The 26,656-nt window shown below is 23.7% G+C and overlaps 2 protein-coding genes across 5 annotated transcripts in view; both read left to right on the plus strand.

Moving 5' to 3' along the window:
- LOC122510454 overlaps positions 1–26,656 on the plus strand; it is a 303,718-nt gene that overhangs the window by 133,612 nt on the left and 143,450 nt on the right. For all 4 annotated transcript variants that reach the window (XM_043625111.1, XM_043625112.1, XM_043625113.1 and 1 more), the window contains 2 exons: positions 10,764–10,874; positions 16,345–16,436. In XM_043625111.1, coding sequence (XP_043481046.1) covers positions 10,764–10,874; positions 16,345–16,436 — 203 coding nt within the window. The remainder of the gene's footprint in view (positions 1–10,763; positions 10,875–16,344; positions 16,437–26,656) is intronic.
- On the plus strand, positions 18,359–21,380 carry LOC122510455 (protein FAM133A-like). The gene is made up of 2 exons (XM_043625114.1): positions 18,359–19,374; positions 21,187–21,380. The coding sequence occupies exons 1-2, from the start codon at positions 18,580–18,582 to the stop codon at positions 21,337–21,339; spliced, it is 948 nt and encodes a 315-aa protein (XP_043481049.1). The 5' UTR covers positions 18,359–18,579; the 3' UTR covers positions 21,340–21,380.

Consider the following 26,656-nt stretch of genomic DNA (forward strand, 5'->3'; position numbering starts at 1 on the left):
TCGTAAAAAATATTTTCCTGTGAGGATTTATATATTTTTTTCTTTTTAAGGGAAAAATCCTTTTTTTTCCTTTTAAAAGGAAAAAACCTTTTTTCCTTTTCATTATAGAATATCTGTATATAGTGGTGATTAAAAGGTATATGTATAAAATACGATTGAAATCGGAAAATGAATGGAAGGAAAAAATATTTTAATCTCTTATTAGTATTCAAATTTTCTAAATCAACTGAAAGTCACAAATTACAAGCGGGGCTTTATTGAAATTCTTGGCAGGTCTTTGACATTTTTTTTTTTTATTTTCATTTACCTTTAACCTAAATTATAATGAAATTCCTTGAAGCTATTTTAAATAAAATTAATTAAATTCCTTTCGTTTCATTGTTTTAAAAAGCGCTTTTGTATGTCGTTTTATTTTCTAATTAACGTTCAATTATTGAATTTTTCCAAATGGATTTATAGATATTTGTCCGCTGATCACTTAATTATCTTCAATTAATGGCCGATTAATTAATTCACCTTTTTGAGTCAGTGGCCTATATTAAATATAGTGCTATCAATTAGATTTACTTTTAAATACAAATTTTTTTGATCATCTATTTAAATGGGTCAGGGAAAATTTACAAAAGAATTCGCAATTATTTAAACATAATTTTAATAAAATTCTACGTAAAACATTTAATTATTTTCATAAATAATAAAAATTAACCAGGAATTCAATTATTTACAAATTTTATTATTATTTTGTTCGCAAAAATTCGATTATTTTCAGACAAATAATATAATAATTTTTCACCAGAATTCAATTATCTAAAAACATTATCATAAAATTCTTTCCGAAAATTGCATTATTTTCACAAATAATAAAATTTTGATTTTTATGAAAATAATTAAATACTTGACAAGAATTTTGTTAAAATTTTTGAAAATAATTGAATTTCTGCGAATTTTTAACAGGAATTTAAGTTATTTTTGGAAATTTTAATAAAATTCTTCTCTGCAATTCAATTACTTTCCAAAATTTTAATCAAATTCTTAACAAAATTTCAATTATTTTCAAAAGTTTTCTCAAATTCAATGATTTCCAATAGAAAATTTTATTAAAACTGTAGAGTTTTAATAAAATTTTCCAAAAAAATTCCATTATTTAAAAAAAAAATTGAATAAAATTCTACGCAAACATTCAATTATTTTCATAAATAATAAAATTTTTTTACAGGAATTCAATTATTTTCCAATTTTTTATAAATTTCTTTGCAATAATTCAATTATTTTCATAAATAATAAAATTTTTTTACAGGAATTCAATTATTTTCCAATTTTTTATAAATTTCTTTGCAATAATTCAATTATTTTCATAAATAATAAAATTTTTACAGGAGTTTCAATTATTTTCGTAAATAATAAAATTCATTGCAAGTTTTAATAAAATTTGACAGAAGAATTGAATTAATTAAAAAAATTGATGATAAAATTTTTATGAGAATTAAATTTTGAGAAACATTCAATTATTCAATAAATTATTTACTTCTGTACTTAAATAATTATGGAATTCTTGTAGAATATTAAATATTAAAAGCATTATTACAAGTTTTTATTTTTTATTATACAATGATTTAAAATAAAATTTTTCATAATGAAATTTTTCAAGCAAAATCAATTATTTAAAAAAAAAATTCATAAATTTGTTTACAATAATTCAATTATTTTATTGAATAATAAAACTTATAGCAAAATTTCAATTATTTAATACGTCAAATTAAAGTCTTTAAAAATCCAAATTATTAATATAAATTAACAATTTTGTAGAACTTATTTATTTAAATTTTAATTCACATTCGTTTGAAAGTAATTAAATTTTTCAATGTTTATTTAATTATTAAAAATAATTGATTTAAAGAAGAATATTAATTAGTTAAAAATTATAAAAAAAAAAATAATTTGAATTTTTAAAAGGTTTCCAATTAAAATCTTTGAAAATTTGAATTTTTTATTCCTCGAAAAATGTAATTAGTTTGGAAAATTATATTAAAATTCGTCGAAAGAATTTAATTATTTAAAAACCAGTTGATAAAATTCTTTACAAGAATTGAATTTTAAGAAACATTCAATTATTCAATAAGTTATTCATTTTTGTATTTAAATAATTGAATATAGAAATTATTATTTATTTATTTATTTATTTACACTTTTACACTTTTTTTTACTTTTTTTATTATTTCTTTAGAAATATCTAATAAAAATTGATTTAAAAATGATTTTCAGTTAAAATTTTAGATAACTGAATATTAAAAGAATTGTAGCGTGAATGTGTTTAGAAATAATTGAATTTTAAAAATTCTTGAAATTAAAATCTTTGAAAATCTAAATTTTTCTTACTTTTAACTAACAATTTTGTAGAATTAATTTTTTTTGAAAAAGTTTAAACGAATTTTGTTTGAAATTATGAAAAATTTTAATTTTCTAAATTGAATTGCAGAATTTCCGAATAATCGAAATTTCGTAAAATTGAATTGTAAACAAATGGATTTGAAAATTCTCAAAAAAAGAAAAAAAAATTCTCAAAAATTATTAAAAATGATTGATATAAAGAAGAATTTTATAGTTAAAAATTGTAGAAAATAATAATTGAATTAAAATTATAGAAATAATGTTTAAAAAGTTATAGTAAGAATAATAATATAAAATAATTATTTTATCACTCGGCCATTTTTTATTATTGTAAAACATGAAGAATCGATTGCTTCGAGTCGAAGACTCGGAGTGATCGATATTTTCATGTTTTTATAATAATTAATATTTTTAAAAGTTATTGAATTTCAAAAGATTTACATTTTATATATATTTAAATATATTTTTTATATTTACATTTTTACATTTTTTTTATACATTTACATTTTTTTTTACATTTACATTTTTTTTACATTTACATTTTTTTTTACATTTACATTTACATTTTAGATATTTTTCTTCAGATAACATTCGGAGAATATCTTCAAAAAACGTTGTTAAATTTCACACTATTTTTTAGTCTAAAATTTGTTCCATAAACACTTTTATTTACTTTCTTGCTGCGAGAATATTCTTTATGAAAAGGGAAATAATTTGAAAACAGAAAAAATTTTCATAAAGGGCAATAAATTTTTGCCAAATTATCTATATGTATATATAAATGCCGGGAAGGAAATATTTTCTAAAAATATGATGCAAAAATTTTCATAATTTTTTTGAACTTAAAAAAAAAGCCGCACGTAAAGCAGCATATTAAATTTACGAACACTATATATACATAACGAACAATGATATATAAAAGATAATACATGGGAATTTATTCAAAGAGTTAGAGAAGAGAATTCACGTTACACTGTTACATATGTTCGGTTGATATATTCAGGAAACTTTTCCACCTTCCTCCCCTCTCGCCCCCTCTCATCCTCAACTCGATTTTCGATGTAGAACTTGGAACGTTTATTTTGTCCGAATTTGGAACAATAAATCTATCAGATATTTTATATATATATATATATATAAAGGGAGAGGAATCGAGTATCGAAAAGTTATAGTCTTTCGCCAAACAACTGCGAAACGTTAGTCTCGACATGAAACTTTATACTTTTTGGGCACTTTGCGGCTCTCAGATTGACGCCTTTCCGATAAGCTACTTGCAACTCGGCGTCGTTTTGATATCCGCTTATACGGCAATATCGCGCTTCTAAAATCAATTCGCGTTCACTTCAAAATAAGTGATAAATATTGACAGTTTTTATTTTATTCAGTTTATTTTTTAATTAGCTGCGAGAAACTGTCGATGAACATTTTTTTTATTTATCTAAAATATAACAGCTCGTTGAATAATAATTGTATTGAATATTATATTCAGTGTAGAAAAAAAGAAAAAATTTTTTAATTGTCTCTTTTTTGATGTAGAAAATTATTGTTATGAATTAAAAATATAATTAGGTAGTTAATTATTAACTTTATTAATCTCTGTATTCTTTCATTCATTCTGTCCGAAGTTTGAAGTTAGTTTTTGTGTATGCTTTTGTTTTTTTATCTTTAAAAAATATTGTTTGACAAATGGAAAATATGCAGGTATTTTTTCCATGATTCATAACAAAATAATAATAGAAATTAGAAAATTTAAAAAAAATTATGACTAACAAATAAAAAATATACACATTTTGTTTATTATATTCTTTTTTCTATAACAAATTTCGTTCGACTGATCTAAAAAATAATAATTATTCTCCTTTTTATTTTATAAAAATGTTCTGTTAAATTTATTTACGAATATCTTTACAAATTGTAAAATTATTCGAAAACAATAATTTCTTTTTTAAATATTATAAATATTTCATTATTATTATTTTTCCCTAGGAATTAAAATTCTTCAAAATAATCAAATTCAAACTTTTTTTGAAATTAATCAACTTCAAAAATATTGTTATAAAACAAAAAGAAAACGATTTCTTCATGTTTTATAATAATTGAAGAGGATCGAGAGTTAAAATAATTATTTTATATTATAAGAGCATTGTTACTGTAATTTCTTAAAAATTATTTTTATATTCAATTGTAATCTAAAATTTAAACTAAAATTCATTTTCAAAATCAATTTTTATTAGAAAAATCTACGAGAATTCAATTATTTAAATACAAAAGTAAATTATTTATTGAATAATTGAACGTTTCTTAAAATTTAATTATTATAAAGAATTTTATTAACAAATTTTCAAATAATTGAATTCTTTTGATGAATTTTAATAAAATTTTTAAGAATAATTTCATTTTTCGAGAAATTTGATTAAAATTGTATTAAAAATAATTGAAATTCTGCGATGAGTTTTATTATTTCTGAAAATAATTGAATTATTCAGAAGAAACTTACAAAAAATTTGTAAATATTTGAATTCCTGTGAAATTTTTATTATTTTTAAAAATAATGAAACAATAATAATAATAATAATGTACAATTTTATTAAAATTCGTTTCAAATAATTGAATTCTTTTGGGTAATTTTATTAAAATAGTCGATATTAAAAATCATTGAAATGAGGAAAATTCTTGAAAATAATTGAAATTTTGACAAGAATTTTATTAAAATTTTTGGAAATAATTGAATTTTGAAGAATTTTTTTATTTATAAAGATAATAATTGGGATTTTGTCAAGATTTTTTTGTAAATTTCAAAAATAATTGAAATTTGTTTATAATAATTTTGTTACTTTTGAAAATAATTGAATTTCTGCAATGATTTGTAACTTTTTCAAAATTCAATATTTTTTTAGTTTTTTTAAACTAAAATTCTTCTATAAATCCATTATTTTAAATAATTTTTAACAAAATTCTATAAGAATTTTCAAATCAATTTTTTTTACTTTTTCAAAATTCAATTATTTCTGAAAATTAACGTTATAATGACTATAATATTCAATTATTATCTAAAATTTTAATTAAATTTTATTTTTAAATCAATTTTAATTAGAAAATTTTTCAAGAATTCAATTTTTTAAATACAAAAATAAATAATTTATTGAATTTGAAAATAATTGAAATTTTGTCAAGAATATTAATAAAATTTCGAAGAATATTTATACATTTTTCGGGGAATTCGATGAAAATTGTATTAAAATTTTTAAATAATTTAAATTTTTTGTGAAGAGTTTTATTATTAATGAAAATAATTGAATTCCTAGAAAGAATTTTAATATTTATGAAAATAATTGAATCTCTATAGAAAGTTTTATTTCTGAATATAATTGAATTGAGAAGAAATTTATAAGAAATTTGCAAATTATTGAATTTCTGTGAAATTTTTAATATTTATGGAAAGAATTAAATATTTGCGTACAATTTTATTAAAATTGTTTTAAACAATTTAATTCTTTTAGGTAATTTTATTAAAATAGTAGATATTGAAAATAATTGAAATTTTGACATTAATTTTATCAAAATTTTTGATAATAATTTAATTTTGAAGAAGAATTGTTTTATTTATAAAGATAATAATTGGGATTTTGTCGAGATTTTCTTGTAAATTTTTTAACATAATTGAATTTTGTGATAAGAAATTTATTACTTTTGAAAATAATTGAATTTCGCCAATCATGTGTAACTTCTACAAAATTCAATTATTTCTAAAAAAAAATCATGCTATAATGCTTTTAATATTCAATTATAATCTAACATTTTAACTGAAATTAATTTTTAAATCAATTTTTATTAGAAAATTCTACTAATAAAATTCAATTACGTATTTAAATACAAAAGAATAATTGATTGAATAATTGAATGTTTCTTAAAATTTAATTCTCATAAAGAATATTATTAACAAATTTTTAAATAATTGAATTCTTTTGGGTAATTTTAATAAAATAGTAGATATTGAAAACCATTGAAATGAGGAAAATTTTTGAAAATAATCGAAATTTTGACAAGAATTTTCATTAAAATTTTTGAAAATAATTGAATTTCTGCAATTGTAACTTCTTCAAAATTCAATTTTTTAGTGTATTTGAATAAAATTCTTCTATAAATCCATTATTTTTAATAAATAATTAAATATTATATTGACGAATTCAATTAATTTTATAAAATTTTTAATTATTAAAATTTATTAAAAAATGAGGGGACTCGAACCCAGGACCCTCTCAGTTACAGTCTGACACACTAACCACTTAGCTACGCCACTGTCAGTATTTTTTATTTAAAATAAATATTTTTTATTTATTTTATTTAGTTTTTATCAATTTTATTTGATTTTTATTTATTTAAATTAATTTCTATTTATTTTACTTAGTTTTTATTTATTATTTTCCAAAAGATAATAATTGAATAGTTATAAAACAATTTTAAATGGGGGATAAAATAATTCTCTTTTCAACAAAGTAATTCTACCTTTTTTCCCTTGATAAAAGATGTATTTCCATTCAAGTGGTAACAAATTCATAATTTTTTCCTCATTTTTTTTTCCTTTGCTCATTTTATGACTCTTCATTTCCGTGAGAAATAAAATTTTTACTACCCGTTCTGCCGTTGCTTGTGTGCAATGAAGGAATGAGAGTTCACACTCTCTCCAAATCGGCTCAGAACACGCGACAAATAAAAGTAAGACGCTTCCACACGATGTGTTCGTTTATTACTTTGTTGCGTGATCTGAGTTTGCAACAAAAAGGAAAAAAATAAATAAATAAATGGTGCGGAAAAATGGATGAAAATGCAAAAACGTCTTTTATGTAAATTTTTTGTTATTTCACACTAAAAAAACCTTTTTTAACGATTTCAAATATTTATTTACTATCGTGTGAAGTATTTATTAATTATTTATTAATTTTAATAATTTATTATGAGATAATTTTTAATTTCTAATTTTTGGTTTAGCAATTTTTAGTTATTTAATAATTATTACAACTCAGAATTATTAAGATTATTTTGTAATTTGAAGTTTTATCTTTTTTTTTTTTTTTTTTCAAGCGAATGAGAATGAAATACAAATTTTTAAATTAACTCGGAGAAAATTAAGGACTTTGGTATCTCAATTTTCGGAGATTTCTTGTTAACTTCTATGAGTTAATTAAAGTTTTTTACTTTTTTTTTCCTTTCTTCTTTTTTATTATTAAATTTTGCTGTCCAATACTTTTGGGGCTATCTCGCCAATGACATTTTACAGTTTCTGATTTTATAAACTTTGTGCAGTGTGTCCTTTTTCCTCATTTAACATGCGCATGATAGAATTAGCTCTTGATTTAGTTTTCATGTTTCGTGTTTCTTTAATAAAACTTTCCTCATAATTTGTAATTTAAATGTTGTCTCTCCGAACTGATTTTAAAATTCATCATTATACAATTTGCAGAGAAAAAAAAGGAAAGGAAACTTTGTCTTGAATCATTGTGAGAATAATATTTCATTATATTTTTTATTGGTAACTAATTTATTGTTGAATAGCATTTTCAAAAAAATTTCGGAAAAATCAATTATATTTAATACAATTTTTATACAATTCTGTACAATAATTCAATTTCTTTCACTAATAATGTTTTTCATGGAAATTCAATTATTTAAAAAAAAATTTTAATCAATTTCTAAGCAAGAGTTCAATTTTCATAAATAATAAAACTCATCGAAGAATTTCAATTATTTTTAATTTTAATACTATTTTCAATTAAGTAGTAGAAAAAATCAATTATTTTCACAAATAAAATTTTCTGCAAGAATTCAATTATTTAAAAAAAAATTTTCCTAATATTTATTATATTTCGAAAAAATTAATTTTTTAAAACAATGTTTCTAAAATTCTTATGAAGAATTCAATTATTTAAAAAAAAAAACAAAATTTTCTATGGAAATTCAATTCTTTTAAACATTTTAATAAAACTTTTTGCAAAAAAATCAATTATTTTCATAAATAATAAAATTCTCCTCATGAATTCAATTCTTTGTAAACATTTTAATAAAATTTTTTTCAAAAATTCAATTATTTTCATAAATAATAGAATTCTCCTCAGGAATTCAATTATTTTGGAAAATTTTAATTCTTTTTTTTTTAATTCTTTGCAAAAATTCAATTATTTAAAAAAATTTTAATAAATCCTTTGAAACAATTCAATTATAATTATAGGTAGTAAAATAGTTTGCAAAAATTCAAAAATATTTAGAAAAATTTCACGAAAGCATTCACTTTGTTTTTAATTTGTCATAAAAAATTTCAGTAGAATTAAATTATTTTCTAAACTGTTAATAAATTCGTCGAAAAAATTTAATTGTTTTCTAAAATTTTGTAATAAATCCTTCGAAATAATTCAATTATTTTTATAAATAGTAAAATTTTTTGCAAAAACTCAATTATTTTTAAACGAAATTTTAATAAATCCTTCGAAACAATTAAATTACTTTTTTAAACAGCAAAATCTTTGCAAAAATTTAATTATATTTGAAAATTTTAATACATCTTTCAAAACAATTCAATTGTATTTACAAGCAGTAAAATTCTTTGCAAAAAATTCAATTATATTTAAAACAATTTGACGAAAAAATTCCATTTTTTTTAAATCGTCCAAAAAAAAATTTCAGTATAATTCAATTATTTTCTAAAATTCTTGTAATAAATCCTTCGAAATAATTAAATTATTTTTTTAAATACTAAAATCTTTGCAAAAGTTCAATTATTTTTAAAACAATTTTAATAAAATTTCATAAAATAATTTAATTTTTAATAAATGTTTAATAAAATTTTTCGCAAAAATTCAATTATTTTCATAAATAATAAAATTCTTTTCAGAAATTCAATTATTTTTGAAAATTTTAATAAAATTCTTAGCAACTATTCAATTATTTTCTTAAATAACTAAATTCATCGCAGGATTTCAATTATTTTTAATAAAATTTTACAGGAATTGCTCGAGAAATTTAATTATTTTTAAAAATTTAATTTTAATTCCTCGAAATAATCAATTATTTAAAAAAATATTTTTTAAAAATTTTTTGAAGAATTCAATTATTTACAAAAATATTAGAATTTTTCACAGGAATTCAATTATTTTCAAATATTTTAATAACATTTTTCAAAAGAAATCAATTATTTTAAATACAATTTTAATTAAATTATTTTTTGAAATAATTCTATTATTCCTTTAGATTTTAACAAAATCCATTCGAAGAATTCAATTATTTACAAAAATAATTTTTCGAAAAAATTCAATTATGTCGATAAATATCAAAATTATTCCCGAAAATTCAATTATTTTGAGTCATTTTAATAAAATTCTTTGTAAAATTAAATTATTTTTATAAAATACAATATTCATCACAAGAATCAATACAATTATTTTTAAAAGTAATAAATTTCTTTTTGGAAATTTAATTATTTTAAAAAATTCCAATAAAATCCTTCGCAAAAATTCAATTATTGTCAAAAATTTTAATCGAATCTTTGTAAAATTTAATTATTTTTAAAAACTTTCCGCAATTTAATGATTTTCAATATCTACTATTTTCATGAAATTTCCAAACAAAATTCAATTATTTAAAAGCATTTCGTAAGAATTCAATTCTTTTCATGAATAATAAAAATTTTTCAGAAATTCAAATATTTAAATTAGAATTTAACATAAAATTAGTGGAAAAAAATCAATTATTTAAACATTTTTATAAGTTTTATAAATTTTTATAAACGCGGGGGAATGTGTATAAATAAATAAAATAAATAAAATAAATAAAATAAATAAAATAAATAAAATAAATAAAATAAATAAAATAAATAAAATAAATAAAATAAATAAAATAAATAAAATAAATAAAATAAATAAAATAAATAAAATAAATAAAATTCGTCGCCAGAATTAAATTATTTTTATAAATATTTAAATTCTTTCATGAATAATAAAATTTATTGCAGGAATTGAATTTATTAGCAGGTTAAGAAAGAATTGTAAATATTTTTGATAAAAATTAGGAAAAAGTCAGGAAAATAAAATATAGAATGGAATTTTCATCAGTTTTGTGAAGTTTCTAAAACGAGTTTTTTTGGTCGTCAATTTTTATTTTCGATAGCTACTTTTTAATTAATTTTTTTTAGTTTGAAAGCTACATTTTTAAAATTAATTATCAAGTACGAAGTCTATAAATATTTTTTTATAGGTATTTAATGTCATGTCTCAGGAGACGAGTACTGTTATATTTTAATTGTTTTCCTGATTTATTTATTATATTTAATTTGTTTTATTAATTGATACCATAAATAATGTTTGCTTATTTATTCTCTGTTGCAGTTCTTTCTCGTGTGTATGTTTTCAAGGCTTCAGCGGTGAAAATTGCGGATTCGGTCCACTCTGCAAAGAGAATGCTCAAAACTTGGTTTGCCGCAATAATGGCACATGCAGGTGAGTCTTTTATGTTTTAAAAAAAAAAAAAAAAAAAAAACTATTCAAATATAAAAAAGTAAATTAAATAATTTTCAAAATAATTCATCCCTTTTTGCTTGAAATTTTTAATTAACAAAAAAAAACTAATTATCTAAAGAGCGGTTGACAAAAACAAAGAAAAAATTAATAGTAAAAAAAAGAAGTAAATTATAAATCTTTGTGCGCGAAAATGAAATTTTCCTCGTGAAGGATTTCGTGGGAAACTGATTTCAAGCAAAAATGAGCAATGACTATAGCACCTTGGACATTTCGAATTGCATATATAAATGAAGAAAGCAGCTTAGCATTCAAGCGAATCGTTTTTTAAGTCTGCTAAACAAAACAAAACAAAAGAAAACAAAAAAAAAAAGAAAAGTAGAACACAAAAAAAGATCGTCATTTTATCCCCGAGAGTATTGTTCTCGTAGATTTTCTTGGGTAATTTTTATTCCTGCCTCGTTATTCTCGTCAACTCGCGCAGGTAAAAATGAAGCGCGTAAGTCATAATAATCACAATGGACACTAATCCTCATATAATTCTGGTTTTTCACGGGTATAAAATATACATATATATATAGGAACAATAGCCAATAATTTTCTATAAAATACATCGAAAAATTGCCACCACAGTATTTTCATTGCGAGTTGACAAATTTTTATTACCACTATAAAAAAAAATATTCTATTTTTTATTCTCATTCTCATACAGAAACTAATAAATTTTAAATATAAAAATCAAATATAAAAATAGTTATTCTAAAATAAATGAAAAATAATTTTTAATTAGAATTTTTAATTAGAAGAAAGGGATGAAGAAATCAGAAGGCAATAGATTTTTTTTTAGTTGTTGAGATGAAATCAAGGTCTTATTTCACATTAACTGCAAAAGTTTATGACGACGTATTTTCTTTTTTGCTTTTCTCGTAATGTGCTGGTGTTTCATGAGCACTTGACTTTCTTACTACAATCCATTCGGAAGCATCATAAATAAGGTCCTCATAAAACCAACATTAATTATTCAAAGTTTAACATAAATTTTAATGTATACAACTGAGTCTCTAATTTTATTCTTTTGCACTTGAAATTAATGAATTTTTTCAAGTCAGTATGTTTTTGCTGGCCATTACAATATTTATTTTTTTTTTTCTATCGAATTACTTTATTTGCCTCTTATAGTGTAATTTTTTTTTAAGTATGCTGAATTTTCTAAAAAATAATTTTCCCAAAAACTTTTCCCAATGTTATATTTTTTCCAAAATGTATATTTATTGCCAAATTAGTAGTAAATAATCACATTCGAACGTAATGTCCAAGTGATTGTAAATACGTAACAAGTTTGAAAAAATAATAAAGTTTGAGTAGATTACAGGACAAAAAATCCAATTTAATAAATCCAGACCGGAAAGTCTAAGAAAAAAAGTCCAAAGTACAAAAAATCTAAAATAAAAATGTCCAAAGTCAAAAAATCAAAAATAAATAAAATCGTCAAAAATAAATAATGAAACTTGTGAAAAAGATACATTTTTACTTTTACGCTATAAAATCGGAATTATTTTCAACATTTTTGATAAAATTCTTTACAAAAATTCAATTATTTTCAAAAATAAAAAAATTATAAAAGAATTTCAATTATTATATAAAATTTGTAATACAATTATTCCAAGAAATACAATTATTTCCAACAATTTTTATAAAATTCTTTACAAAAATTCAATTATTTTCAAAAATAAAAAAATTTTTCACAAAAATTCAATTATTTTTATAAATAAAAAAATTTCTAAAAGAATTTCAATTATTCTATAAAACTTTTAATACAATTATTCCAAGAAATATAATTATTTTCAACAATTTTTATAAAATTCTTTACAAAAATTCAATTATTTTCAACAATTTGTATAAAATTCTTTACAAAAATTCAAAAATTCAATTATTTTCAAAAATAAAAAAATTCTTCACAAAAATTCAATTATTTTCATGAATAAAAAAATTTCTAGAAGAATATTTCAATTATTCTATAAAATTTGCAATACAATTATTCTAAGAAACACAATTATTTTCAACAAATTTTTATAAAATTCTTTACAAGAATTCAATTATTTACAAAATAAAAAAATTCTTCACAAAAATTCAATTAATTTCATAAATAAAAAAATTTCTAGAAGAATTTCAATTATTCTATAAAATTTTTAATACAATATTATTCTAAGAAACACAATTATTTTCAACAATTTTTATAAAATTCTTTACAAAAATTCAAAAATTCAATTATTTTCAAAAATAAAAAAATTTCTGGAAAAAAATAATAGTTTGAGTAAATTCTATTTCGAAAAAATAATAGTTACAATAAATTTTTGTTTGAAAAAATAATAATTTGAATAAATTGTATTTTGAAAAAATAATAGTTTGAGTAAATTCTATTTCGAAAAAATAATAGTTACAATAAATTTTTGTTTGAAAAAATAATAATTTTAATAAATTGTAATTTGAAAAAATAATAATTTTAATAAATTGTAATTTGAAAAAATAATAGTTTGAGTAAATTCTAGTTTGAAAATTTTTTTTAATAAATTCTAGTTCGAACAGATTGGTGGACAATGTTGGGTTTTTTTTTTTTTGGGAAATAAAATATTGGAAAAATGATTTGCTTTGGAAAAATTTTTTTGGGAAAACATTTTTTGGGAATAATTTTTTTTGGAAAAAAATTTTGGGAAAATTGACCCCCCACCGTTATGATTATCGAATAATAAGTTTAACAAACTTTTTCAAAGTACCCGAAACGAATTTCAATTTATTGAGAAATTAAATTTATTGAAATTTATTAAATAATTAAATAATTAAATTTATTTGTCGAGAGTTAATGAAACAAAAAGTATTAACGATTAATTTGCAATAATACAGAAATCAACTAATGGTACAATAAGCATAAAATAATTTATTACACGGCAAGCAAATGACTAAAAAAATTATAATGTTAGTGTTTAATTACTTTACAGATTTAAAATATTGTATAGTATATAAACAATCAGAATAATTGCATAGGATGGGAAATAATAAATTACTTTAATTAATTATATCACTGTATGTTGTATTAATAAAACATTTAATTAAAATATGCACATAATTTGAAAATTGTAAAATACAGACTTTGCACTGGATAATTAATATTAAAAAAGTATGGCTTTCAAATTAAAAAAAGTAGTTAAAAAGAGCTATAAATTTTTTAATTTTCCTGACTTTCTCCTAATTTTGATCAAAAATATTTAAATTATTTTATTATTTTTGCAAATAATTAAATTTTTGCGAAGTATTTTATTAGAATTTTGAAAAATAATTGAATTTCCAAGAAGAATTTTACTAATTTAAAAAAAAATTGAATTCTTTTGATGAATATTTTTATTTATGAAAATAATTGAATTTTGCAAAGAATTTCATTAAAATGCCTCAAAATAATTAAATTTTCGGGAATAATTTTGTTATTTATTGACATAATTGAATTTTTCAGAAGAATTACTTTTAAAAATAATTGAATTCTTGGAAAGACTTTTATTAAAATCTATAAAAAAATAATTGATTTATTTCAAAAAAATTTAATTAAAACTGCATCTATTTAAAGTAATTCATTTCTTTCGAACGATTTTATTAAAATATTTGTAAATAATTGAATTCCTGTGAAAAATTCTAATATTTTTGTAAATAATTGAATTCTTCGATTTTTTCGAGAAATTGAAATTAAAATTTTTAAGAATAATTACATTTTTTGAGCAATTCCTATAAAATTATATTAAAAATAATTGAATTCCTGCGATGAATTTTATTATTTATGAAAATAATTGAATAGTTGTTAAGAATTTTATTAAAATTTGCAAAAATAAGTGAATTTCTGAGAAGAAATTTATTATTTATGAAAATAATTGAATTTTTGCGAAAAATTTCATTAAACATTTATCGAAAATTAAATTATTTTATGAAATTTTATTAACATTGTTTTAAAAATAATTGAACTTTTGCAAAGATTTTAATATTTAAAAAAATAATTTAATTATTTCGTAGGATTTATTATAAGAATTTTAGAAAATAATTGAATTATACTGAAATTTTTGTTGACGATTTAAAAAAAATTGAATTCTTTCGTCAAATTGTTTTAAATATAATTGAATTTTTTGCAAAGAATTTTACTGCTTATAAATACAATTGAATTGTTTTGAAAAATGTATTAAAATTTTTAAATATAATTGAATTTTTGCAAACATTTTGCTGTTTAAAAAAGTAATTTTATTGTTTCGAAGGATTTATTACAAAATTTTAGAAAACCATTAAATTTTTTCGATAAATTTATTAAAATTTTAGAAAATAATTGAATTCTACTGAAATTTTTTATGACAAATTAAAAACAAATTGAATGCTTTAGTGAAAGTTTTCTAAATATATTTGAATTTTTGCAAAGAATTAAAAAATAACATTTTTTTCAAATAATTGATTTTTTCGAGGAATTGAAATTTAATTTTTAAGAATAATTACATTTTTTGAGGAATTCCTGTAAAAAAGTATTAAAAATAATTGAAATTCTTCGATGAGTTTTATTATATTTATGAAAATAATTGAATTATTGTGAAAAATTTTATTAAAATGTTTAAAAAAAGTTTAGTTTTGAATGTTTAATTATTGAATTTCTGTGGAAAGTTTTGTTATTTTTGAAAATAATTGAATTCTTTAGAAGAATTTTATAAAAATTGTTTTTAATAATTAATTTTTTCGAAATATAATATTTTTTGATGTTTTATTTTAAATAATTGGTGTTTTAGTAGGTGAGTGCGAAGCCTGATATTTCTGTTTTATTTTATTTTTGTAGAAAGGAAATTAATTTATTAACTTTAATGCGTTAATATTTACTGCCGTAAACGATAAATAAAATCGATTTTAGAAATTTCGTCTTACTTTGAGATTTTATTTCTTTCCATAAAAATAGTAATTGATTTTTCCTAATTGACCCCGAAATTAATAAACAAGAATTGAATGAAAAAGATAGAAAAACATAGGAAGCATAGCAAAAATGCAATACAAGGAATAAAATAGAAATAAAATAAATACCTAAAGACAATAAAAGACTAAAGTACACGTTGACAATAGAAAAATGGAATAAAAAGAATAAAAATGCGTTACGAGTAGAGAAAATTACAATAAAAATACAAGAAATAGAATAAAAATGCAATAGAATTGGAATGATATGGACACATATAATGGGAAATTGGAGAGAAGTTGAAAAGCGCGACTTGTAGGTGTATGTATATATAGATATATATATATAAATGTAAAATCGTTGTATAGCTATAATTTGGCGTCGTATATCTGGAAAATTTGATATTGCCCGAATGTAGATAACATTGTCATATGGTTTCCAGTAATATAAATTTTGGAGGACTGTTTCGAATGTTTTGATTTGTTATTTTAGGCACGTCGGAGCTGCAGCGGTGCGATGTCATTGTGCCACCGGATATACAGGAAATGTTTGCGAGATTCCACCCACGCGCTCACAGGACACTGGTAAGGTGTACAATGCTTTCACAATATATCCCCCCCTGGGCAAACAATTTATTTTCCAATTATCACAATAATCCTTGCTTGCTTGCTTGCTTGCTTGCGTGGCACGTGTGTGTGTGTCTGTTATTGTTACGGACAAATGAAAATGAATCAGACATTTGTTCCCCATCAACTAGTTCATTTTCATAGGAAATGACTTTGACATTCGAACTCGCTTTTTCAGGTACTTCCTCTTTAATAATTTATTGCCTTCAAATTTGCGCGTATATGTTATTTAAACTTGTTGTTTATTGATGAGGTAAACGACAAAGTTGCTGCAATGAATTAGTTAACAGTTTTCCCTAATTTTTATTTCAACTTTCATATTATAAATTTTTATTGTTATTATAATTTGTTAAATACTTTTTTAAGTACAATGTACGAAAGAGCTTCGAGCCCGTAAAAATGAAATAAATAAATAAATAAACTTTCAATTTTTTTTTTTTTACAAAAAAGAAAAAATTGAAAGTTGAAATAAAAATTAGCGAAAACTTTTTTTGTGAATCAGGGGAAAAGTGAAAATTTGTCAGGGAATTCAGGGAAAGTCAGGGAAACTAGAATTAGTCAGGAAAATGAGGGAAAAGTCAGGAATTTTTATTAAAAGTACTGGAAAAAATTTAATTTTTAGAATTCATAAGAAAATTTTACGAAGTTGAAGTCCACAACGATGATCAATGAAAAAAATTTGTTTAATCTATTCCAATATTATTTATAATTCAATACTTAATTGTATAACAATAAGCATCTGTCGATGTTTAATAAAACATTAATAAAAAAAAAAAAAAAAAAAAAAAAAAATTGTATAATAATTATTATCAGATTATAAACATCGGTCTATTTTTTCTAAATATTTTTGTGGCAATATTGCTGCGTTATCTTTTATTAATTTACTAAGTGCACAATTTTTTTCGTTGATAAACGTTGTGGACTTCAACGTCGTGGAAAATTCAGAATTTTTGGTGACTTTTTTATTTGCCTCAAAAACTATGAAGTTACCACGAATTCTAATAAAAAATACCTTCAATGTTTTTTTTCTATTTCTGAAAAGAATTAATTTTTTAATAGTATTTATGTATTTCAAAAGTTTTAACGAATCTTGATAATCAAAATCTTGATAAATATAAGAAAATTCGTCACAAAAATTCAATTATTTTTAGGAATTTTAATAAAATGTTTTGCAAAATTCAATTATTTTCATAAATAATAAAATTTACATAGAAATTCAATTAATTTAGAATAGCATTTTGAAAAAAAAATTTAGAAAAAATCAATTATTTAACACAATTTCTATACAATTATTCACAAAAATTCAATTACTTTCACTAATAATAACATTTTTCAATTAGAAATTCAATTTTTAAAAAAAAATTTAATTAAATTCTTAGCAACTATTCAATTATTTTCATAAATAATAAAACTCATCGAAGAATTTCAATTATTTTTTGAATAAAATTTTTCAGAAATTGCTTAAAAAAATGTAATTATTTTTAAAAATTTAATTTTAATTTAATTCTTCACAATAATTCAATTACTTTCACTAATAATAACATTTTTCATAAAAATTCAATTTTTAAAAAATTTTTTTGATAAAATTCTTAGCAAGAATTCAATTATTTTCATAAATAATAAAACTCATTGAAGAATTTCAATTATTTTTAATACTATTTTCAATTAAGTAGAAGGAAAAATTCAATTATTTTGACAAATAAAATTTTCTACAAGAATTCAATTATTTATAATAAAAGTTTCATAATATTTACAATATTTCGAAAAAATTAATTATTTAAAACAATGTTTATAAAATTCTTTTGAAGAATTCAATTATTTTCTAAAATATAACAAAAGTTTCCACAGAAATTCAATTGTACTACGCTGCCTCGTCCTCGAGATCAATTATTTTGTAGTAATGGAATTACTATTCGTTTCGCACAGATATTTTAAATTCAAACTAAAATAAAAAGGATAATTCCCTTGCCACTCTGTAGATGTCGTCTCTTCGCCGCCATGACACTTTCATTATGGAGTTTCTGTGTGTTTCGTGCACATCGCGAAAAATTCTCGTCTCGGAAAAGTTATATTTAAAGTGATTTTTAAGTGTTCTTGAAGAATGAATTCATCATCGGATGAGTATCAGCGTGCTGGGAAACGGAGGAGACAACACAGCGGTGATCGTTTTCCGAAAAAACGGGAGAAATCAAGGGAAAAAGTGAAACGACGAAGTCGTTCAAGAAAACGACGCCCATCCACATCCTCACGTAGCAGCTCATCCTCTACAGAAAGAGGATCAAGGGAATTCAGCCGAAGAACCAAAAATAGTGAGCGTTTACGCAGAGAAACGCCACGCAGAACATTACCTGCAAGTCGAAGCGGCGAGCGTCACCCACGCGGTGCGCCACGCAAACGAAGCAGGTACAATGATTCTAACCTCGACAGGAACAGATACGACTCAGTGAGTGAGAGTTCTGTATCATCACACCCCGACGAGCGGAGCTCGAGCAGTCCGCCTCGGGATGAAACAGAAAAACCTGCTCACGAAACGACACAATCCGGAAAAAATCAGCCTGGAACAGAGGAGAAAATTGACAAACAGGCGTCAGTGGAAGTCGATAATGCAGATCCCCTGTTGAGCCAACTGGACTCTACGGAGTTCGAGAAAAAAGCGACGGGAGCGCCCGTGAATGATTCCGTGTCAAAGTTGTGGTCGAACATTTTCAAAACAGGCTTCAAAAGTCACAAATACTTCGACTGTCAAAAAAGCCACCAACACCTCGAGAGGAAGGAACGACTCCAAGCCCGGCAATTTAAACTGGCGGGGCCCTCCCAGGCGCAGTCACAACAGACTGAGACAAGGAGGGCCAATGAAGAATCGGAGTTACCATCAGCGAGCGCCCAGGAAATAGAGGTAAGAAAAATTGCTGGTCGGCTAAAATATCATATAGACTCATGGAAACTGTTGTCATCTGACCCTCATATTTTGAATTGCGTCACCGGTTACACATTACCTTTTGTAAACAAACCATCTCAGTCAAATAAACCCAGTGAACAAAAAATGTCACGAGAGGAAAAGACTAAGATGTTAAAGGCAATTTGTGTGTTAGAGGAAAAGGGAGCAGTAAAGCGAAAACCTTATGACAAAAAACAGTTTCTATCCCCGTACTTCTTGCGTCAAAAACAAGATGGCAGTGACAGATTCATCTTGAATTTAAAATCACTGAATAAATTTTTGAATCCCCCCCCACTTTAAATTAGAAGACTTGAAAGTCGCCCTAAATTTAATAAGTAAAGGGTACTATATGATTTTAATTGATTTGAAAGACGGATACTTGCACATTCCAATCGCAAGTAAACACAAAAAATTCCTCAGATTCGAATTTGACGGGAACATATTTGAGTTTCAGTGCATGCCTTTCGGCCTTTGCACTGCACCATACACGTTCACTAAATTACTGAAACCGGTAGTTCAGAATCTAAGAGAATTAGGTATCACACTCGTCATTTATTTAGATGACATACTAATAATTGCCGAAACTGAAACGGAGTGTAACGAAAGTGCTCGAAAAACCCTAGAACTTTTAAAAACTCTTGGCTTAGTTATTAATCGGGAAAAAAGTAAACTTTTCGCTTCAACTCAATGCAGATTCCTAGGTTTAATTATAGACAGTATAAAAATGAGTGTAGTATTACCGGACGAAAAAAGACAAAGGTCGTTAAAATTAATAAGGGATTTTCGAATCAAAAAAGAATGTAAGATCAAAGAATTGGCTCAGGTAACCGGAACCTTGGTGTCAACATGCCCTGCGGTCAAATATGGATGGTTGTACACCAAGGAACTGGAGCGACAGAAATATTTAGCACTGATTGAGTCAAATCAAAACTTCAATGCTAAAATGACGGTAAACGAAAAAATACGGACTGACCTAAATTGGTGGCTTTCGAAATTGGAATTTGCAAGTAATCCTATCAGAAATCAAACCTTTCAATTCACAATCTTCACTGATGCATCCCTATCAGGTTGGGGAGCGTTTTGCCTCGGGAAGAAAGCTCATGGTCATTGGAATGAGGACGAAAAGAAAAACGCTATCAACTATTTAGAACTTAAAGCCGTCCTGTTCGGATTAAAATGTTTTGCCAGCGACTGTCGTAGCTGCGAAATATTACTCCGAATCGACAACCAGACCGCCATCTCGTATATTAACAAAATGGGAGGCATCCGATACCCAAGACTTACGCAGCTGACCAAACAAATCCGGCAGTGGTGCGAAAGTCGGGATATCTGGATTCAAGCTTCATACATACCCTCAAAACAAAACACGGAAGCTGACAAACAATCCAGACTGATGCCTTCGAATACGGAATGGCAATTATCGAAATTAGCTTTTCGAGAAATTGAAAGTAAATTCGGGGAATTCGACATTGACGTGTTTGCATCCAGGACGAACGCAAAATGTAAAAAATTCATTTCCTGGCAGAACGACCCGGAAGCCTTTGCAGTTGATGCATTCACAATATGTTGGTCAGATTATTTTTTCTACGCGTTTCCCCCCTTTTCGATCATACTAAAAATGTTACGAAAAATCCAAAGCGATCAGGCGGAAGGGGTTGTGGTGGTACCCTACTGGCCATCACAACCGTGGTATCCGTTATTCAAATCTCTTTTAGCGTCCGAAATTATTCATTTTGAGCCCAATAAAAAATTGTTGTCATGTCCATACAGAGAGCAACACCCACTCGCGGACAAACTTATCCTGGTGGCCGCACTGTTATCAAGGAAGGCTTCAAAATGAGAAGACACACGGAAGAGACCGACAACATCATGCTGTCGTCGTTATCCAATAGAACGTTGAACGAGTACATTGAATGTATATAGGGCAGCGTTGTCATTGATAATGAATAATGAGCACCGCAAATATCCACAAATAATCAGGTTCTTCAAAGGAGTGTCCAACATGAAACCTCAGGCACCGAGATACGACACAACATGGAATCCGCAGTTAGTATTAAATAAATTGATAACGTTATATCCCAACGAAAATATCACGTTGGAAAATTTAACAAAAAAGTTAACAACATCTATGGCTCTAATCACAGGACAGAGGTTGCAAACATTGCATAAAATCAGATTAGAATACATAAACGTAACAGGAAAGACGAGCAGCCAAAAATTATTTTTATGTTACCAAAAGCCACACAAGGAGCCACTGTGCAGTCGATTAGCAGGTGGATAAAACAAATCTTGGACGAAAGTGGAGTGGACTCGGGATTCACAGCGTACTCGACAAGACATGCATCGACTTCGGCAGCGCTCAGAAATGGAGCAAACATTGAAACGATAAGACAAGCAGTTGGATGGACTGCTTAATCGAAAACTTTTGCGAACTTTTATAACTTACCACTGAGGCAAGAAAAAACGTTTGCAGAAGCGATTTTTGAAGAAAGCGATTCGATTAATAATATGTCTAATTTTTCTTTTTTCTTTATCATTTTCACTTTATTCTCTTTTTCTTAAATCATCAAGTTTATTTTTGTTAAGCGTAAATCGAGCTAAAAATTCAGTTATTTCCAATTTTCTCAATTCTGTTCGAATGTTAAACAACGAAAGTACAAATCTGTATAAAACAAATAAAGTAACACAGAGTACAAAATCACAACCATTATATCTTTGAACAACTACAAAATAATTGATCTCGAGGACGAGGCAGCGTAGTACAATTGAAAGATTGAACGAACTTACCTAAGTGAAGTTCAATCAGAATTGTGCTAGCTGCCTCGTCCGAAGAGATCACACCCACCCAAATCATGTAAACAAAATCACCCACATCCCTGGTTGCGATTTACAGTACAATATCTTTGAAATTAATGAAAGTGTCATGGCGGCGAAGAGACGACATCTACAGAGTGGCAAGGGAATTATCCTTTTTATTTTAGTTTGAATTTAAAATATCTGTGCGAAACGAATAGTAATTCCATTACTACAAAATAATTGATCTCTTCGGACGAGGCAGCTAGCACAATTCTGATTGAACTTCACTTAGGTAAGTTCGTTCAATCTTTCAATTCTTTTTAAACATTTTAATAAAATTTTTCGCAATCATTCAATTATTTTCATAAATAATAAAATTCTTCTCAGGAATTGAATTATTTTTGAAAATTTTAATAAAATTCTTAGCAACTATTCAGTTATTTTCATAAATAATAAAATTCATCGCAGGATTTCAATTATTTTTAATTCAATTTTACAGGAATTGCTCGAGAAATTTTATTATTCTTAAAAATTTAATTTCAATTCCTCAAAAAAATCAATTACTCAAAAAAAATGTTTTCTTTTAAATTATTCTTTGGAAGAATTCAATTATTTACAAACATATTAGAATTCTTCACAGAAATTCAATTATTTTCAAATATTTTAATAAAATTGTTCGAAAGAAATCAATTGATTTAAATACAATTTTAATTTAATTTTTTTGAAATAATTCAATTATTCTTTTATAGATTTTAATAAAAATCTTCCCAAGAATTCAATTATTTTCAGAAATAGCTTTTAATTCGTCGAGGAAAATCGATAATTTAAAAAAAATTTTAAGTATAATTCTGCAAAAGAATTCAATTATCTTTTGATAAACAACAAAATTGATCTCATAAAATCAATTATTTTAAGGACTTTTAATAAAATTCTTTTCCAAAATTCAATTATTTTGATAAATATCAAAATTCAGCACAAGAATTAAATTCTTTTGAAAAGTAATAAAATACTTTGTAGAAATTAAATTATTTAAAAAGTTTTTTTTTTAATTCTTGTCAAGAATTAAATTATCTTTATAAATAGATAGCGAAATTCTTCTCAAGAATGAAATTATTGTCAAAAATTCTAATAAAATTCTTAGCAAAATTTCAATTATTTAAATGAAATGTAATAAAATTCTTCGCATTAATTTAATTATTATACTCTCAAAAATTGTTATAAAATTCTTTAATATAATAAATTTTATTAATATATTTCAATTAAATTCCTTAAAAGAAATAAATTATTTTCAAAAATTGGTAATAAAATTTTTCTTAAAAATGAAATTCTAAGAAACATTCAATTTTATTGAATAAATTATTTCTTTTTGTATTTAAAGAAATGAATTCTCATAGAATTTTCTAATAAAAATTGTTTTAAAAATTAATTTCGGTTCAAATTTTAGGTAATAATTTAATATTAAAAGCATTATAACATGAATTTTTAGAAATAATTGCATTTTGAAGAGGTTTCAAATTAAAATCTTTGAAAATCTGAATTTTTCATACTTTTAATTAAAAATTCTGTAGAATTTATTTTTTTGGAAAAGTTTAATTGAATTTTTTTGGAAATTATTTCAACTTTTTCTTTTCTACTGTAGAAATTGAAGTATTTTTGTATAATCGATTTCCATTTTGTAAAATAGAATTGTGAATAGATGGATTTAATAATTTTCAATGAACATTTTCAAAAATAATTAAAAATCGTTAAAAATAATTTAAACAAGAATTTTAGTTTGAAATTCTGTAAAATAATAATTGAATTTAAAATGATGAAAATAATTTCTAAGAAGTTAGAGTAACAGTATATATAAAATAATATTATAATTATTTACGTTTCGAGTGTAAATAAATGAAATATAATATCGCATTTCATTTTCGACTTATCCTCGTTGTTTGCTTTTTTGGCCGCTTGTTTCCTCATTTGTGCTGAATAAACCCGCGAAAGTGTAAATAAACAATTTTCCTTATTTATTCAAAAGAGTTCAAAAAAGAAAAAAAAAAAAAAAAAAGTGAAAGTTTGCAGCGGTTGAAAAGTTTTCGGCTCCCATCCGGAGATTAATTAAATTATCAAAACTTGTACACGAATGTACGGAAGAAGAGAAAAAGGGAAAGATAAAAGAGAAACGATATAAAGAGAAGAAAATAAAAAATTAGAGTGAGAGTCTGGGACTCGAAATTGGTACAGGAAAAGGAAAAATGAATTTTTAATTTGAAGAAAGTAAGTTGGTTGCAGGTGCGACATCCGTTAGAAACGTTGAAATTAATAGTTAATGCGATACCCTATATTTTTTCTTTTTTTTTCCCTTTTTTTTTTTCTTTGCAAGAAAGAAAATATGGTACTTGCATTGTCGCGATGTTCCGCGTTTTCTCTTTTTTCCCTTTTATTTTTCTTTTCCTTTTATATTTTGTCTCATAGATTCCACAATAACGGAAGCAGTTGATGAACGTGAACCATTCAACGTGTCAGCGGTTCCATATTGTAATTAATTTTCTGAAAACGAAAAGGTCACGAACCTCCCGGGAAGTAGAAAAGTATATATAAGAGTAAATGGATTGACGTTGAAGCGTCGCGACGCCACAATACATTCAACTCAAACGCTATGTAAATTTTATTTCGAAAAAAAAATCTAGAACGAAAAAGCAGTTTCTGGAAATTAATTGGATCTTTTTTTTTTACTATATTTTTTCGTTTTTTTTCCAATTTTTAAACAACTACAAGAGGAAAGATTCATTTCACGCTACTGATGTTTTCTCTATGTGTGCGCATTCATTTTGTCAACAAAAGTCCTTCCATTGATATGGTCGCGACAATGGAATGATAAAACTGTCATTTTCTCCAATTTCTTTACTCTTTTTTTTATTTTTAACGGTTGATTCCCTTAAATTCCCTGCAGAGATTGTTACAAATAAATTAATCAGTAAAGTGCTTTCAACAAGGAGGCATTTTAATTAAAATCGTCTCTAGAGCTCGGAGCGTTCGCATTGGTACCGGAAGAACAAATATTTTGATTAGGATCAAGATGTAAGAAAAGAAAAGAATTCTTTTTCTCTCGAAAAGCGTTTCTTCATTTTGAGAGCGGGAAGTTATTTTTTTTAAATTTATAGTCGACAATAATTTGAATTTATAAACTACCGCAGCGACTAATTATTTATGAAAAAAAAGTTGACTAAAAACTCTTTTTATTCAGTTAAAAAAAAAAAAAAAACAGACTAAAATCTCTTTTTATTCAGTAAACAAAAAATTTACGAGGCGCATGATTATTCCCCAAATGTCATTTTAACGAATTGCATTTATTCGAACTGTTATTTTAACGAAATGTCACTTTTGCGAATCGCCATTTTTACGAATTGACACATTTGCGAAACACATTTTAACGAATTGTCATTTCTACGAAATGTCACTGTTGCGAATTGTCATTTTTGCGAAAAATTCGTAAAAATGACAATTCGAAAAAATTACTTTTCGCAAAAGTAACAATTCGTAAAAATGGCAATTCGCAAAATTGACATTTCGTGAAAAGTGACAATTCGGTAAAATGACAGTTCGGTCAAATGACATTTGGGGAATAATCATGCGCCTCAAATTTACTTTAAATTTAAAAAGTAAACAAAAAATTTAATTTAAATTTAAAAAGTAAACAAAAAATTTACTTTAAATTTAAAAAGTAAACAAAAAATTTACTTCGATTTTCCCTGATTTCCGGATATATTATTATTCTTTTTTGAAAACAAAAAGGATTTCAATCTCTCTCATCTGTTTTTCATTTTCTATTTTCCCCAAAATATATTTATGACCAGAAACTCTATTTTCCAATTGTCCCCCACAATTTTATATATTTTTCCGCCAAAGAAGATTTAAATAATTTACTCTTCCTGCAAAGTGGAATTCTACACTACTAGTTCAAAAAGAAAAAAAACAAAAAAAAAAGAGTTAGTGGGAATGAAAAAAAATATAGAAAAGAAGGAAATCCCTTCTTCTCTGAATTTATTATGTAAATTGAAATCCATGATTCACACCATTTCATAGTAATTTAATCTTGCGATTCTGCAAGAAAATGAAAAATCCGCTAAACGATAGATTTTCCAGAATATATGCAAATGGTATTCAATCGTTGGAACTTCTTAATCAAAACTTTTTGATTGGGAATTGCTTCATTTGACATAGTTAAGAATTTTTTTACTCCTAATCTTTTTTCTTTTTTATTTAATTTTTGTTTATCCTGAGTTTTATTTTATTTCTTTTTTTTTTAATCTTTAAACGGATTTGTATAAGAAATTTTGTTCCTTTACCTGTGAATTTAGTATTATTTACTCTCTGAATTTTTTATTAGTAAAATTATTTATTAATTTGAATTAGTTGCTTTTTGCTTTTTAATTAGTAAATTTTACTTAAAGTTTTTCTA

This window comes from Leptopilina heterotoma, unplaced genomic scaffold (assembly GCF_015476425.1).
Source record: "Leptopilina heterotoma isolate Lh14 unplaced genomic scaffold, ASM1547642v1 Lhet_68, whole genome shotgun sequence".
Lineage (NCBI taxonomy): Eukaryota > Metazoa > Arthropoda > Insecta > Hymenoptera > Figitidae > Leptopilina > Leptopilina heterotoma.

Coding starts and splice junctions, on each gene's coding strand:
- LOC122510455 (XM_043625114.1), top strand. CDS start 18,580: ATGAATTCATCATCGGATGAGTATCAGCGTGCTGGGAAACGGAGGAGA. Junction 19,375..21,186: donor CGAGCGCCCAGGAAATAGAG/GTAAGAAAAATT, acceptor ATGTCCATACAG/AGAGCAACACCCACTCGCGG.